The sequence below is a fragment of the Agelaius phoeniceus genome, chromosome 2 (assembly GCF_051311805.1).
Source record: "Agelaius phoeniceus isolate bAgePho1 chromosome 2, bAgePho1.hap1, whole genome shotgun sequence".
Taxonomy (NCBI): domain Eukaryota; kingdom Metazoa; phylum Chordata; class Aves; order Passeriformes; family Icteridae; genus Agelaius; species Agelaius phoeniceus.
In genome coordinates this window covers 39,845,256-39,862,540 of record NC_135266.1, presented here as the reverse complement: position 1 = coordinate 39,862,540, position 17,285 = coordinate 39,845,256, and the positions used below count along the sequence as shown (strand labels likewise).

General features: G+C 38.0%; 1 protein-coding gene across 1 annotated transcript in view; it reads left to right on the top strand.

Annotated features, from left to right (window-relative positions):
- The window catches only part of PCCA (propionyl-CoA carboxylase subunit alpha), a 273,150-nt gene that overhangs the window by 153,395 nt on the left and 102,470 nt on the right, over positions 1 to 17,285 (top strand). Inside the window, exon 19 of the mRNA XM_054654777.2 lies at positions 13,344 to 13,446. Coding sequence (XP_054510752.2) covers positions 13,344 to 13,446 — 103 coding nt within the window. The remainder of the gene's footprint in view (positions 1 to 13,343; positions 13,447 to 17,285) is intronic.

The following is a 17,285-nucleotide window of genomic DNA, read 5'->3' as shown; positions in this document are numbered from 1 at the left end:
TTCTATTTTCCCAAGTTGTGCTATAAGCTACCAAATGTTATTGCTCGCCTAAAGAGGTTTGGCAGTGTTTTGTTACTGAATTTTGCCAAAAGGAGCCAAGCATATGGTAACAGTTAATTTATTGGTTCTTCTAACCACCAGGGAACTCTTTACAGAGAGCATATTACCTTTTTATCTAACATATTTTAAATAAAAGAGCTGTTGACTTGAAATTTGATATGCCAGTGTAGAAGCTAAACCTTCAGTGCGGTTATGCTCAATTCAGTCTTGTTTAAGGGTAAGACTAAAAGTGTAAACATACAAGATTGAGCTAAGAGTTCTTTCTTTTCATCTTTCAGAGACATGGGTCTCTTCTGTATAATTTTAGTGTGTGTGTGTTTAAGTAAAAATACTGAAGAGACATTTTCTTGAGGAGAAAAATAAGCCCTACCTTTGTCTCAGAAGTCTTGGAGATCTCTTTCGTTTTAAGATATTCCTGGTTTGTGCATTACCAAGGGATGCTAAAAGAAAGGAATATTTTTCATTTCTTTGTATGTAAGACCTACAGGCCTATTTGCTGGTTTGTGACAATGCAGTTTTGTATAATTCTAGCGGGAGAATTATTTGATAGGTAGCATTGCTAATAATGCTGCTATGTGCTGTCTTGGAATTGAATATCATCCCTGATATTTGCAAACTCAAAATCAGTGATCTACCACCTGCATAGTAGCTGTATATTTCTGGTTTTGTAACTGGGAGGTATTGTGAATCTTAAAAGGAAAGCTGCATGGATATGCCATTGTATTTTCAATGGGATACTTGGGATAGATGGTACCTTAAGTAAAAAATACTTAATATTGATTTCTGTTGTTTCTTCATAAGTATTCAAAGACCTGGATATTTTTCCCTGGATCTATGTTGAGATTGCTCAGATTACTTTTTCTTTTATGATTATGGACGATTCTTTAATATCTTTCACAGACCATTCTTTTCTGTGTAATTAGATGTGGTGCTTGGAGTTTGTTTTGGCTGTGGCTTCCCTTTAACATATATCTTCAAAGCCTGTAGTGTGAGAAAGGCTGGGCAGGAAAGAACAGCACAGGGCCTCGTTCTTTTGAAACCAGGGATGTTTACCCATGGACTTAGAAAGGAGATGACAGGTCTTTATCCTGTCTCTCTGTGGTGCTTAATAAAATTAGTCTTTCTGCAGTTAGTAGTGAGATGATACAAATAAATTATTTGCACATTAATTCCAGTTTTTAAAAAAATACTTCTAAAAAAATCTGGGTTCCTAGGCTTTAAGCTTTTGTCTTTACCCCTGTGTGTTCTGATATGTGCTTCTGAATCTCCTCTCTCTGGCATGATGGTGGCAGATATGGTGACATACCTTGGTGACACAGTAATGACTTTCTCCAGGCCCTGCTGCCCATTTTTCTACCAGACACTGAAATTTAAAGCAGGTCCTCACCTGGCTGTTGATGTTGGTAGACAGCTTTACCCTGTTTGTTTCCTTGAGCTAGCTGAGAGCACTTTTCTTTAAATTCTTTGTTGCCTGCCCTGCTCCCTCCCCTGCAGCAAAGCCTTTATTCTTGCTACTTGTATCCTCAAATCACAATCATTTAAAGATGCTTTACTAGTATTAAGTCCTCCTTATTCCTCTATTCACTATGCTTTATTTCTGTTCTTTGATCTCGGACATTGCTTGTCTGCCTCTACTACAGGCTGCCTCTTCCCAAGACTTAACCCTTGTATTTAAGTGAACCCTTTTGAGTAAATAGGCTCAGGGTGGAGCATAACTCTTCAGAGATAATGACATTTGTGATTTAACCCCAGCCACCAACTCTGAAGAGAATTACCTCTACCCTAGCCAAAATCAGCCCACAAGGCTACTTTGTCTCCCCTAGGAAGGTCCTGAGGGGCTGCAGTAATTTGCATTTTAGAAAAATTATATTTGGTATAAACAAGCAAACTTTGGGCTGAGGGAGAACATGGATTTTGTGTATAGATTCCCTCAGCAGGTGAGTGCACAGGAAGGATTGGGGCTGAAGGCAAAGTTGTGAGAACCAGTTCTGAACATCTCCTTTAGGTATCCTCTTTCAGCTGCCATGCACTACACCTGAAAGTGTATTTCAAAAATATTTTGGATCTTCCTCATGTTTGTACTGCAGTTTTACTTCACATTTTAGCATTTCTGTTCAAAATGAGTCTGTCTTTTTGAGTCAGAAAAATCCTAATATTCTTTTTAATGTCCTTTTGATCATATACAATTTGTTTATTTGTGCTTGTTTGTAGAATAGAAACATTCACAGAAAAACATATATGTATTGGGTCAATAGAAAGAGTTACAGTATCATCTATGTGTAACTATATTCATTAAATAGTAATTGGATATGTAAAAGGTAATGTTTAAAGAAAATTGTTTTTTCCACAGCCTTTTGAAATGTACTTATATAGTACATTTTAATATACTATGTTATTTATGTCTTTAGGACATTTATTCTTTGCCTAGTTAATTACTGAACTGCACTGGTTAGTGCTAATTGTCTGGGCAAAAAGGAAAGGAAGGAGATGGAACTTACAGTTAAGTACATTGTAGAAGTGTAGCTATATTCTTATATTCTTCTTAGCTCTTATTTAACTTTCTACTGTTTATCATTGAATATTAGACTAGATGGATATTTAGGCCAGTCAGTACAGCCATTTTCATGTCCCCATCCTGTATTGATCATGATTATGCTAAAATAACGTTCATCCCACCTACACAGCCTGGCTTCTCTAATTCTGACCTTAATCAGGAGAAAGCTTAGTGGGCAAAATTTTTTATATTAGTACTGAGAATGAGGCACTAGCTGTTACAAATTTTTTGTCCTTCACATTCAACCCTAGTTTAATAATTCTCAAATTCCTTCATTCAGGTCTGATGTACATAACTTGAGCAAAATTGGAAGTCCATGCACTTTTTTTTCTTATTGTCTTTCTTCTATTTACTTGTGAGACCATAATTCGAACAATGGCAGATGTCTTATTAAAAGGATGAAAACACATAGAGGACAATAGATATTTATCATCTTTTGAATATGTATCACTCTTAAATTATTAGATGCCTGTGTTTCTGTTGCTGAGAGTTGTAGTGCCTAAATAATGTAAAAAATATAGCTGAGCATTACCTAAAGGTAGTTGAGCCAATTTCAGGTGTAACTCATTGTGAGAGGTACCTTTCTCTTTGCATTAGTTAAGAAGGGAAAGGATGGTTAATATGAGGTGCTGAAAGCTCGGTGGTGTGAGTGCCGGATGTAAGCTGGAAGTGTAGGGGTGATGTGTGCAAGGTAATGAGAGTCACTGAGCTCTGCTATGGGCTCTAATTGTCTAGACATGACATATGAGTGCTTGTTGGAGATAGGCATGTTTTATGTTATCTAATATAATTTTTAATGAACTTTTGGGGGTTTTCTCATCTGCTATGGTTTTTTTCTTTAACTGAACAGAATTAGTGGCATTAATCTGTTTCATAGGAGTCTAGTGCAGAAGAAACAGAGAACAAAGCTTTAGAATCTGTGAAATATGCCACATGTCTTACTTTCTCTTCTGAGGGGGGCGGGGGAAGTAGCTGTGACATTGCCTGTTGGAAACTGGCTTGAATACTTCTAGCCAATTGCTGTAATCACATTTACCTGTGGTTTGGTAGATACATGGTTGATACCTGAGTTGTATCCCAGCACTAGTTCTTGTGCACATAGTTTGAAAAGCCAGGCACTGTCTAGAAAAAAAGAGTTCCAAATGAATCCCAGCTCTTGGCCAGCTTCCATTTCTTATACTATGGTGTGTAGGATGGCTAGCAAGGAAAATGTGGTCATCCTTTTGCAGGACTGTGGGCTGTCCTGAATGTGAATTCTGTGCATTGCCTGAATTAAGTCTCTTATAGAGGACAAAGCACAACAGAAAAATATGATCAATACAGCTGTATTCCAAAACTGATTTCCTTGGCATGAGATGGTTAAGCTCTTGGATGGACTCTTGGTTCTGCTGCAATGAGTTTGCGGGAGGTGATAATCTGTGTGATGGCTGAGCTGTTACAATACTCTGGAACTCTACTGAAATCTGGCAAGCATTGTGTTTTCATTGATGCACAAAAAAAGAGGAGGTAATTCTATTTTAAATAATGACCTTTGGGATATTGCATATCTGATAGGCTTCAGAGAGACCAGGTGAAATCATGAGTCCTACAGATTGTGGCAGAAATTCCATACTTCTGGCAGTACAATCTGGTTAGTTCCAAGGGGACTGGCAGATCAAAAGGGTGAGACCTAAATGAAAATGTAAACCACAGGAAAGACAGCATTCAATACACAGCTCTTAACAAAAAAGTCAAAATATTTTTGGAGGCGGTATTCTCTAAAAAGGTGTTTTCAGTTTGGTCTAAGACAGGTTGGGAGTTTTATTTTTGTTAGCTAGTAAAATTTAAAATTTCTCCTTAGTTTGCACATTGTGTTCCTTGTGGGCCTTAAAGAAGGCCAGTGTTCTTGCTCTCTGTGCAGTTGCCAAATTTCCTCAGAGGTGGCTTTATTCTGATGTCTTTCCTTTTCCCTTGGCTGTAGTAGTTGTCTCTTACTCCTGATAGTGTGCCTCCTTTAGTAAGTTCAGCAGGTACTGAAAAGTTTCACTATAGTGGGTTTTAAAAACTTTGTTGTTTAAGGAAACACCGTATTTCAGTTTGTTGTTAGTGCGTGTGGGTCAGACGTGTATCTCTGAATAAGAAAGAGGTTAATTTGGTTTTTTTTGGATTAAGTTTGTAAATTAGTGATAGTTGGGGAAATGGCAATCTGTTCGAGAAGATATACCTAAAAAGATAGAGGCAACTCAGGCCATGACTTTTTCAAAATGGAATTTTAAACTTTGATTCTAAAATATGCATTTTCTCCTCCATGACTGTAGAACAGTTTTTCAAATATGCTGCACTTCACAGTATTTTCTTTGCTTTCAGCTGGCAGAAGCTGGTAGGTATTAAACACTTCTTAACATAACTTTTACTGGGGCAACTAAATAAGAGGGGTTGAACTTGAATTTAAATGTCAGAGGGTTTTTTGTTTTTTTTTTTTTTTTTTTTTCCCTTAATATCTAGACTAAGTACTGAACTTAGGATTTTGAGGCAATGCAATTGCAGAAATAATCATTAAGATGAAAATCTCTTCATGAGAATAAGTGATTCTTCAAAAACTAATCTAGCTGTCATTAGAGAGTGTACCAGTGCAAGTGTACCATCTTGTTCATGATGAGGAGCTCAGACTCTCACTGTATGTATATGACTTTTGATTAGATTTAGTCTAGTCTTGTGAACTGAATGCCCATTTGTGATTGGAGTGTACTGGATGCAGTTCTGGAATCTGGTTTCTGCCTTTCTTCATCAGAAAGGGACTGCTTTGCACATCCCAAGACCATTCTGCAGTGTGATCCAGAGCAATCTAAGTGCAGGTGGTTGGGATAATTTGCTTTCAGAACTCCTGATCTTGAGGTGCCTCCTGTGAGCACTGATAGTCTCACAGCCCCTGCATATTGTCCTGTTACCTCTGAGTTATCACACTCTCCAGAACTTCTGTTACAAAAAGGGGTGAATAACTGACATTTTGACAGAAGGGATGACAGATTAAAGCACTAAATGTGTTTTGATTCAGGTTTACAGCTATTAGTGGCAATTGAGCTCAAGATTAGTAGGCAGGTTTCACCACTGAGATGAGTACAGCAAACCTAGCATGAAGTTTGCCTGGATGTTTCAAAAAAGAGAGCATGGGAAGAAGTCTTATATGTAGAAGTAAAATTGGATTATTTATTTATCAAACTTAGATGTAATTTTTAATCACTTCACCTCATTTTCATATTAGTAGGTTAGCATTTCCTTCTGACTATTTTTTATGTAGACAGCAAACCTGTAATATTCTAAACTTAATACAAGTGAAAAATAGCACATTATTACTGGGAACAGCCCTTCTTTGAATGGAGGTGTAGGAAACATACTGCCCAGCAGGCAGCTACATCCCAGTGCCACCATGTTATATGAAAGTACATAACTGCTACTGGATAATGTTAACAGAAGAACTTTAGTCCTCCCTATTCCATCACAGTGGCTTGTTCTGAAGCTCTTTGCACATAAAAAGAAAGTGAGATAATTATTGTAAGACTGTTCTTAAATATCTGCACAGTAAGTTTCTTTGCTTAAGGAAATAAGGGAAAATTTGTATAGGAAAAGGCGTTTACTGTTTTCCTTTTACAGAGTAAATTATTATTATTAGTTTTGCCAACTGCCCAAAGTTATCTCTCAATAAAAATAAAAAAAAAAAGTTTTGGAAAACAGCAAAGTTATGAAATTAAATACTTCAATTGGAGGAGAAACAGCCCCAGCTTTTTTTGATGACAAACAGATTTTGAGATTTTTCTGCATGATAACAGTTGTTAGCATGCATAAGTCAATATTGTTGACTGATCTGATTAAAAGCACCTGCTTGCAAGTTGCTCCTCCTTTGGTAAATAAAAGATGGTTGAAAAAACAGATTAGAAGCACAGACTTGTAAATTATACTAAAAATAAATATCTTTTCTCTGTACTTGTGAACACTCAAATTGAGTGTTCCTTGCTTCTTATTTCACAAATGCTTGTAATGAAACAAATAGCAAGGTGTCTTATCCAGCATTGATGTCTGTGACATTTGCTTTTTCCAACATAAACCAAATACTAAAGTAGGTCCTGACATCTCATAAGAGAGAAAATCAATTTCAGATATGTTTTACATTTATTTTTTTGAAATTTTCAAGGTATGCTGTTGCCTGCTGAAGGACTGGGCAGTCTGACCCTTTTCTGAAACTGAGAGGTCTTGGGCTCTACTGGCAGCTCCCAGGCTTACTGTGTTTCCTGCAGTTTACTAATGCAAAGTGCACAGAAATTTCCCAGCATTAGGATCAAGTGCCAAAACTTTTTGTCCCAAAGAATGCATAGTCAGGCTGCAAAACTGAGTCTCCATGAATTCTCTGAGCCTCCATGAATCTCATATTCCTTCCTACCATCAGCAGGGTGAGGTGGTGAGTTCCCCAGTGCTTACCTGAGCCCTGGCTCTTTCTCTTGAGAGATGGGAGGTGGATGTGAACCCCCACAGGCTGAGGAAGACTGATAGTATGGATCTTTGATTCTTTGAACATAAGCTCTGCAAACATGACTTTGTTATATCAAGACAGGCAGTAACAGCAATCCTGCTTCATTTACCTGATAGATTTAAAGCTAAAAGAGCCATGAAAGATCTTTCAAGAAACTTAGAATTGTTGTTTGCCTGTGTTTTTGGAGGATAAATTCTTGTTAAGACTGTGGAGACAGCTTTGGCAGAGGAGCCCCCAGTTCCTTGCTCCTGCTGAGGATGCTGGCTGTAGAACACTGGGGTTAGGGTGTCTCTCTTTGCAGGACCCAAGCACTGCAGGTTTAGAGACCTCCACAGGGGAAGGGTGTTAGCCAGGGTGAGCTCAGGTTCTTTCAAGGTTATTTCTCAGTTAAATGGAGATGAAAGGCATTGAGCCATACTCTTAGGTCTGGGCAGCTAAATTCACCCTGGATTTATAATTGTTTCCTTGGCCCACATCTGGGTTTCACTGCTGAAGGCACTGGAGGTTTTTGTTGGCCACTGGATTGCAGGCTCTTATGTCAATGCAAATTGCTTGAAAAGCTTCTGTTGAAGGAAAAGGGAACATCCAGATGTATGCTGTTCTGAATCAAAGCACAGTGCACTCCATAGCATCCTTTTAAAGCATTTTTTTTTATTTTATAGTTTACCTTCCATGTAATTTCATTTTTTCCTGTGGTCACTATTCAAATAGAGTATAGGCTATAAATATGCATATTTGTTATTGATTTCAATGTGATATGCAAGAAAATGTAATGTAAAACCTTTTTGATATAACTGTTGAGTAATTCTTTCAGCCTTTGTCTGATCAGCTGGCACACAGGCAAGTAGAGGTTATTATTTTGTATGACATATGAAGAACTATAATTTGGTCTAATGATGGTATATTTTCATATTCACAGTGAAAGGAGAACACATATATGTATGCACATATAAAGCAGGAAGAAGGAAAACCTATTTTAATGTAAAAAGGCACATGATATCTATAGATGGACCAGTCTGAATATATGTAGAAAATGTGTGTGAATAGATACAGAAAATACTTCAAATTGCTGAATAAAATATTCCCAGATTCTTAGGTTCCTTGCACATAATTTTTGGTTCTTAAAATAATCCTGTGAAAGTGGTGCTTTTATCTTTTCTGTGTGATGATGAACTTTTATGTTGGAAAGTGTTGAAAGTACTCAGATACTAAAGCTTAGATTTGTGTTTTGTTTGGCAGTACACTTCTGTTTAGAATTCTTTTAATCTATCCATTCCCTGCTTTTATATTCATCTGATAGTTGAAGGTTCTCTGAAGGGTATTTTTTGCGTATGAACTTATTTAACTAAAAATGCTTAAAAGTGTGAGATTTACTTCCCTTTTTTGTGTTTTTTTATTTTTTAATTTTTTGGTGGTTTGTGGGGTTTTTTTAGGGGTTTTTTTTTCATAGCAAGATAGGCTCTTGTTTGAGTTGTTGAATTTCTATTTGCCTTTCTTGATTTTTTTTTTTTGAGGGGTGGGGGGAGGGCAGGGAAAATAAGAAACAATTTATATGGTAGATCTAAAGTTTCATTAAAATTGCTTATGCCCTGTCCCAGGCATTTTAAGTGGGCCATCTGTCTAAACATCTCTGCATTTTTTTCTGATCATTTCCTCGACTTATTCATGAGCCATGGGAGGGCTCCTTTGTAGTCTCCATGTAGCTGGTTCAGTCTACCCCCACTGAATACATCTATGTGCTTGCATAACATATCTTTTCACAGTGCTGGAAATTCTCTGAACTTGGTTCAGATGAATGGCCCACTTTCTGAAGGTCTTTTTTTCTCCCTTTGCAAGATTTGTATGCAGAAACTGACCTTGGTGGCTACAGAATCCAGCACATTATTCTTGATCATTTTACAGGCCACCTGCTGTGAAAGTTATGATGAAGGATTTCTTAATGATTCTTTGACCATTAACATTGTTTTAAGTCAATATTTCACTTTTATTTAACTGCTGAATAGGTAATTGCACAATTGAAAAACAGCTTTATGGAGTGTCATATAATGTGGTTTTCAAACGCTTGTAATCTTTCAAACGGGAGGATTTGTTATGATAGTTTGGGATTTCTCTGTTTACATAAAGTATTATGCAGCAAAAATATCAAGTGAAGAGGAATTTGTGTTTTCCACCTCAGCATTAGAAGACATATTTTGAATTGCAAGTATAAAAAGCTATACTCAATTTTCTGATCCTTTGGTGATCTGGTGCTGGTGACATCCTCACTCATTTACATCATCAGTGGTAATAGGGAGAGGGAAGTTTATTTGCCACAAACTGCAGAAAATTGTAGTTTTTATTGAGTTCCTTCTATCTGATTGATTGGTGACAATCAAAATGGCCAGGGCAGAGTTTTTACTTGATTTGCTTTTTGAGTGTCTATTTTATTTCATTACTTGTTTTTGACTAGAATAGATAATAGCTTAATTAATGTGTTCCATGAGCACAGTAAGTATATTTCGACCTAAAATTTTTATCAGTTGTCTGCTTTCCTCACTGAAAACATGCAAAGTAACCAGGAGCTTTGGTTGCTGTGTTATTCTCAAGTGTCTTCCTCTCCCACACATGGCACTTGGGGTTAAAAGGGATATAATACATTTCTACACACACATCATCTCTAGTTGAACAAGCAGCAGTAGAGCTTGAAAATAAATAACTAAGCAGGCAAATGGTGCCGTTTTTCTTGTTGTGTTGCTTACATGTTTTTGTAATTGGTGCTTTGGAGTAAAGCCTTTATGACTTAGAGCCAGGCCATCACTCTTCAGCTGTGTTCCTATGCTTGTGATGCTTCCCCTTAGAAGGCAATTTGGAGTGGAGAGGTTCAGAACTGCCCATTTTAGTGTGGAAGGAGTCTATAACCCCCTTCTCCACCCATCTCCTCTTGTGGCTGTCATGCTGCCTTTACTCTGTCCCTTTGTGTGCAATGCTCCTGGCAAGGATCAGCAGCTCACAGTTCTCCATGGCCCTGCTTTGCATCCACCTGGCACTAATCATGCTGTGAAACTTGTGTTTCTTCCTGCAGCCAGTGATCTCTATAGGCAAATGAAGTAATTTTATTGGATGATATGTCATTTGCCAAAACTGGGAGAGGAAAGGGAGGGCATGTTGAACCCTAGGAAAGACATACTGTGTGTACTCTGAATCTAGGGTTGGAAGAGAAGTGCCTTATGTTTTCTTTGTGTTTTTTATGATGGCAAAAATGACACTATTTTTGTTTTCAGTGGTATTATCCTTTTTTTCTGTGAATACAGTATGTTGGATTTCAGCCCATTATGTAGAATTTTAAAAGTTCTATATTTTGAGAGTAGCCAGAAGTTTGGTAGTTTTCTGTGAACTAGTGTGAAATATATTCAGAGTTCAGATGCTTTCTTTGGGAAGACTTAAAAGTCTTCTCAGCTAAGGGAGCAACCTTGGCCAAGAACAAATATAATTTCCCATGCACTTGGATGTCTCTTATTTAAAAACCCCAAACATCACAAAACAACAGAAAATCCCACAACAAATCTTGTTTCCTAGCCTGGTAGAAACTTCTGCGTTTCTAAAGTAGTTCATGGACGTGAGCAACTTCATTTTCATATTTAACAAATGTGGACTTTGGTCCTTACTTTTGAACTTCGTAATTCTTATTTATATGAATGTTCCCTACTCACAAATCCTATCAAAATGGAGTCTACTGGAAGATAATTTCTTTGAAAGGAATTTGGTTTAATGAAGAAGTAGGATTGTCATGAGCTCGCATATGTCCTAGCTAGTGTCAGTTATAGTTAAAAAACCACAGGCAAAGCTGATTAGGAAAGCTGAAAAATGTCCCTGTGCAAAGGGATCTAGCAGTTCCAGGAGGGAATTGCTGTACAACTTGCTGTATACTTGATGTAGCTCTGGACCTTGCCCTCCTGGCCATTGGTGTGCAGAGAGAGGAATTATGTGGCTGTTTGAAACCCAGGCAAAGCAGTGATGATAGTCGTGCCTTTCAAGAGGCATGCATCCTGTTTGGAGATACACTTGACAAAGCTCAGCAAGACAGGACTGAACAAAAATAATCCCTGCTGGAGAACAAGACTGTCTTTCCTTTGATGGCCAGCAGCCAGATTCATGAGGTCACTTCCAGTCAAATGCAATATGAAGCAGGGCTGTGCCAGCAAGGCTGTAAGGAATCTCATGTCACCAGTGAAGCAGATCTACTAAGCTGAGTTTGTGATGTGGTCCTAATTCTAATGTAAGAAATATGAAGTAGCTATAAACCACTAAATCCTTTTGGTTGTTGCAGTGGAGTGTCATGGAGAACTTAACCAGGTGCTGTCTGTAGTCTTCCTTACTGGTGCTCTGATACCAGGAAGTGCAATGAAAACATCTCTCAGCTTGCTGCCTGCTACCTGTGCAGGAAATTCCTCTTCCTCTTCTTCAGGAACTCCTGTGTCTGTCACATTTCCTATCAGCCAGTCTAAATGTTTGGTGACATACAGGAATTCCAATATGAGTTGCTGAGAAATGACATTGCTCCCAATAAAACATAGATAATTCCTCAGATTTATTGTTTTGACAATTGCCACTATACTAAATGTGAAAGGTGACACTTGGCATCGTTAGCACAGGAGCAGCTTGTTTTCAATATCTGTCTTGTGAACTTTTAGGGTAGTGATAGAGGTGAGCTAAGGTGCTTGGTGAAATTTGATGTAGGCCTTACTTGACTTGCATCCAGAAGTAACTAAGGATTAGTATGCATCTATTTGTATCTGATATATTTAGCATTTTCATTTCCCCTTTTCAGGCACATGGCAAGGCACAAGTTTTGGAAGCTACTTGCCTCATTAAGTACTTGAACCTGTGCTTTCTTAAGTTCCAGGTATCTAAAAAACTAAAGTTCTTAAAATAAGTGTTGGAATCCTTGGCAAGTCAGTGTATTATCCTTGGCTTGGACAGATAATATCTCCTCCTGTGGCCTCTAGAGGCCTCACAGGTGCTTCTCCCTGTTGATTCCACAGGAAACCTGAGCACTCCCTATGGGGACATGTGGTTCACTGGTCACCTGAATCCTCTGGAGGATCCACATGGCATATTGTGCTTACAGGTTTTAAGATTCTGCGGGATGTGATAAAAGGTGTAATAAGTGCTATAATGTATGATAGGTTAATGTTATAGCAGAAATGATCCTTAAAAGAGATGTCAAGGTGAAAAAATTATTATCCCTACAAATTTCTTACAGAAAAATCTAAATATGTAAGAGTCACTGTGGAAGAAAAGCTATACCAAAATGTGGTTTTGTTTTAATGGAGTTTAAACCACACCTTCCTGCCTTCCCTTTAGGCCATGTGGTGCATGCTCATGGTAATATATGGTATCCACTCATTAGAAAAGTTGTAGTGTACTTTTGGACACCAGTTCTTATGGCAAAGTGGGAGAGACTCAAGAAGTTAGAATGAGGAAATGGAGAATGAATATACATTTAAATAAAATAGCTGAAAATTGCATGTTTCACTCTGAATTTTGAAGAATGGAGGCTCAGTTCTCATTCCTTTGCTGCCAGGTGTGTGCTTTTTTAAGTTGAAAAGATTCAGGTTTTCTGTGTTACTTGATAAATGGTGCAGCCACAAAATGCTGCAGGAATCGGCACAATCCTCCATGTGGGCTGTGATGATACATCATTATTTTTTCAGTATGCTTGAAGGGCTCTGTGGATGAGTACTTAAAAATATGTATTAGTTATAAAATTACTTGTATTACTTGTTTGGCTGAATCTTTTGTCTGTAATAGGCTTTTAATTAAGGTTTACTGAGAATGAGATTAAAGAAATAATGATTATATTTTGCCCTTGAAAAGACTGCTCCAGTTATCACTGCTGCTATTCTCCTGCCAACCCACTTTCTCATCTGCTTTTCATCCTGTTTGAGCTAATTCTGCAGCAAGTGCTGGCTGCATTCAAGGGCCTCCTATAACTTTATCAGCATACCCAGTGTGTCAAGGCAAATCTAGAAAGAAAGTAAGAGTGTATTTTCTCCTTATATGCTGTTTGACAGAAAAAATGTATTTAGTATATATTTTTTTTCAAGTATGCTCTCCAACTGTGTCTATAGATTAATGATATTTTATATCCTTCAGGACCATCCTATGAGGAAAGTGCTTCTGGTTAACTTGGGAGAACCATGAAATCTCTGTTAAAAATTTTTCTTCTGTCTGTTTCCTTTTTAGAATTCCTATTGCTAAATCAAAGAGAAGTAGCTGGGAGCTCTCTGTGCATCTAGGAGATGGAATTTACCCAGTTGCAGTTTCAAAGCATGGCTCATCATTTTCTGTAAGTTCTGCTCATTTCCCAAGAAATTCAGTGCATTGAGTCAATATATATATATTATCCTTGACACCTGCTAAAATTCTCCATCTTTTTGTTGACTAAGGATAGATGTGTGGTTTGTCTTTAGTAGGCATTGCTGTTAATTACCAAACAAGACCCTGACAGTTAAATAATGCTGAGTTGAAAAGATTCAGATAGTGTACTGAGATTTTTCTCAGGGCTCATGCCTGTGGAACATTTTTGTATATATTTGTTTATTAAATTAGTTTCTGAATTATTCTGTGTAGTGTCTTGTTTGGAAGTAGCATCTTATAATGGATCATATACTCCATTATAAATATATGAGAGCAAGAAAACAAATGCAATGTTGACAAAAATTGCATTACCTCAAGCTAGTGTTTAGACAAACAAATCAAAGATCCAAGCCAATAGAATAAGCAATCATCTTGGAATGGCATTATCCAGCACTCTGTGCTAGAACTGTACGTGGTCATAGTAAAATGCCAGTGCTTCAGGATGTGCTTATTCACTTCAGATGAATGTGTATAAACTTTTGTTTTTTACAAATGTTCTATGGTAATTGCTAAAGCACTTAATGTTGTCAGCATGAAAGGCAGAAGGACAACCATGACAGTAGAAGAACAGTAATGCTGGGTTTGGTAATTCAGCTGTTCAGCAGAATAAAGGCAAGACACAGGCTGGTTGAAGTATTAAGAAGATAAATTTATAAGGAGAACTGCTTTTTATGTCTGTTAATGGTGATTCCACAACCAGAATGAGATTGTATTTTTTTTTAAATAGGCAGTTGACTTGTATAGTATTTGTTGACTCTTAGGCAAAAGGTTTCAAAAGGGCCTTAATAAGGCAGATTTTCTTAGAATGGCAGTGACACACCCTACTTGCTGAATTGTTGTTTCAGAAGCAAAGGCCAAGTCTTCACACAGTTTTTAAAATCTACATAATACTCCTAACAGGCATCCTGTGAGCTTGGATGCAGCCCATTCAAAGAACAGAACACCTCTGTCAGATTTCAGCCCAGTTTAGAGTTGGGCTGGCACTGGCTTGTGGGACAGAGATAGCCCTTCCCAGGAGCAGTCATTGCCCTCAGCCTTTCCTCCTTTTTGTTGCAGCACAAGAGCTGCCTGCTGCTGTGGGGATAGCCTGCTGGTTGCTGTGAGTGTTGCATAGCCCTGGCTGCTGTGGGCTCAGAGATCTAATTCTCATAGTTAGACTTCTCCAAACCAGGGAGCTGTTTAGCACAGCCAATTACACAAGCATACATCTGCACACATTTTTAGAGATTTGCTTGAGTCCAAACCTGTCTCTCACTTTCAATGGAGCTGCTAATAGTTGTGATGTCTTGCAACAGTATGAGAATTACAGGTAGTATAAAGCAGTTTGACAAGGTGTACGTGGAGTCTGATTTCTGATCATTTGGTTTGTTATTCAAACAATAAGAAATGTGAAAGTTCCTTCTCATATCTTTGTGTCCCTGCAGTGAGTTACTGCTTTTACCTTCTACTGCTAGGCAGGGAGGCAGGAGCATCCCTCAGTGTCAGAGAAGGGGTGCCTAAGCACTACGTAAAAATTAGGAGTGCAGATTAGGACCAGCTGTGGGCCTAAAAGCCTGGGTCAGAGGGATTGTGACAATTGCTTTTGCATTTTATTTCCACTTTAACCATGCCTGTATACTTGGGGAGATGTAATTCCTTATTTATTTGTGTCTGGAAAATACCTGGTGAAATAAATCACATCAGGTGGATTTCAGGAGAAGTCTGTTTCACTTAAACCATAGACCTATAAAGATATAAAAGTGTATTAAAATTTGTGTATTAAAATACCTATAAAGTGTATTAAAAATTGGATCTGAGCTTAGTCATGTAAAAAGCAGGAAACTCTTTTTTAATAGCAGGGTTGTTTAGAGTTAAACTTATTTTTATTGTTGCTGAATAAAGAGCAGAGGACATGTTATTCTTCATCAGTAATTTTCTTTTTCCTGGTGTTCTCCTGTGATTGTCATGCAGATAAGAGTTTATAGTAAATACAGCACCGTCAAAAATCTGAATTGTTATTCAAAACTTTACAATGGAAAACCAACTGCCTTAAAACTTCAAAGAAGAGTCAAGACTAGGAATGAGAAATCTTGTTTCTGATCAGGAGGTGTAACATGCCATCAGGAAAAAAAAGGGGAAATTCAAAGCTTGCTTTATTAACTTTGCTATCAGAAACACAAACCTCACTTTTTGAACTTCTGCATTTAGGTTTTTGCTATTAAGCTGGTGTGACAGAGGCTTCTGCCTTTGTGGGTTGTGTCCCCTCATGGTTTGTGACAAAGATAGCTGAACCTGTGGTGCAGTTGGATAGCCCAGTGGGAGGGCCACCTTCACGTTCCCCTTCAGAAGTTTACTCGGCTGCAAACCGTGCTTTGCACAGCGGCATTCGCATCCTGAGTTACTCTGTTTACCACGGGGACCCTTCCAGCAGTGCCTCTTTTCTGTGCCTGTGGCTGTGCTGCTGTCCCAGCTCCCAGGTCGGGGTGCGCAGCGCTGTGCGCTCCCAGCTGTGCCGCGCTCCCTGCCTGCGGCTCCGAGCGCATCGCTCCGCAGCTCTTTGGGCTACGGGTCAGCTCTCGTTGGCTTCCTTTAGCAGGAGATTCCTGATGAATTCTGCAGTGCTAACTGCTCTTCGCTGCTCTTTATTTTTCAGAATTTTGAGTTTTGAAACCATCTGTTTTTAACTACTTTGTTTGTAACAGAGGTCCTTGATGGGGGCTGGCTTTAGGCCACTTCAGCAGCCTTGCTTCCCAAAACTGAAGGATTTAAAGGATAAGTGGTCAACAAGTGTGAACGATGCTCTTTGCTTGAAGCACTGCAAACAAAAATATTAATTTTTCTGATTCCAGTAGAGGTTGAAAACTTCTGTGAATCCTAAGTTGATATGTTTTGGGGCAAGAAGTAATTTGATTTTTATTCTGAAACCAGCAACATATATACTAGTACTTAAGTTTATATAAAATTATTGTACTAGAATTTTCAGTACCAGACAGTTGTTTCTGGTGATAGCCCATCAACATAGCAAATGCTTTTGCAATTAAAAGATTCCAATGACCTGACTTGAGAAATAAAATTTAGCAGCTTTGGTGGGACCTGCTTGCTTGTGTATGAAGAACTTGACAACTAAATTGATGTAAATGTCATTTATTCTTTTTTTCTTTGTTCTATATATTAATTGCTAGAAGAATCTTTAAACTAACTGCTTGTCATGTATACCACTTAGTTTTTCAGAGGACAGATGGTCAGATTCTTAGCTTTGATTAGTGTTCTTATGCTTAAATTTTTTTCTCTTGTCAATTGAAATAAAGATCTTGCAGTCAAGATTGCTTCTAAAATAGAATTTGAAGGAAGAATACCTTCCATTACATGAGACAGTAACAAGCAATGCAAAACAGCAACAAGCATCCCACCACCAGACTCTGGAATCTTTTGTTTACTTCAATTACAAACAGGAGTCTTTCCCTTCTTGCCATTTTCAATTTCTACTCTGGGTATCAAATGTGTTTATGATTTCATTGATTGAGATTTGCTGTTGAAGGTTGGAGTCTGTTCTTCTTTTATAAAACTCGGCTGTTCTGCAGGGTATTGAAGGGTGGGAGAGATGAAATCAAATGGGAACCTGCATATGTTGAGGAAACCTGGTTAGCTGTGTGGTTTCCCTGCAGTGTATGAATATGGCCCTTCAAAACCAGATGTCAGCCACCAAGGATGGTCTAATTCCATGTGATGGTGGCATTGTTTATTCATAGGATGGTTTGAGTTTTAAGGGACCTTAAAGGTCATTTAGTT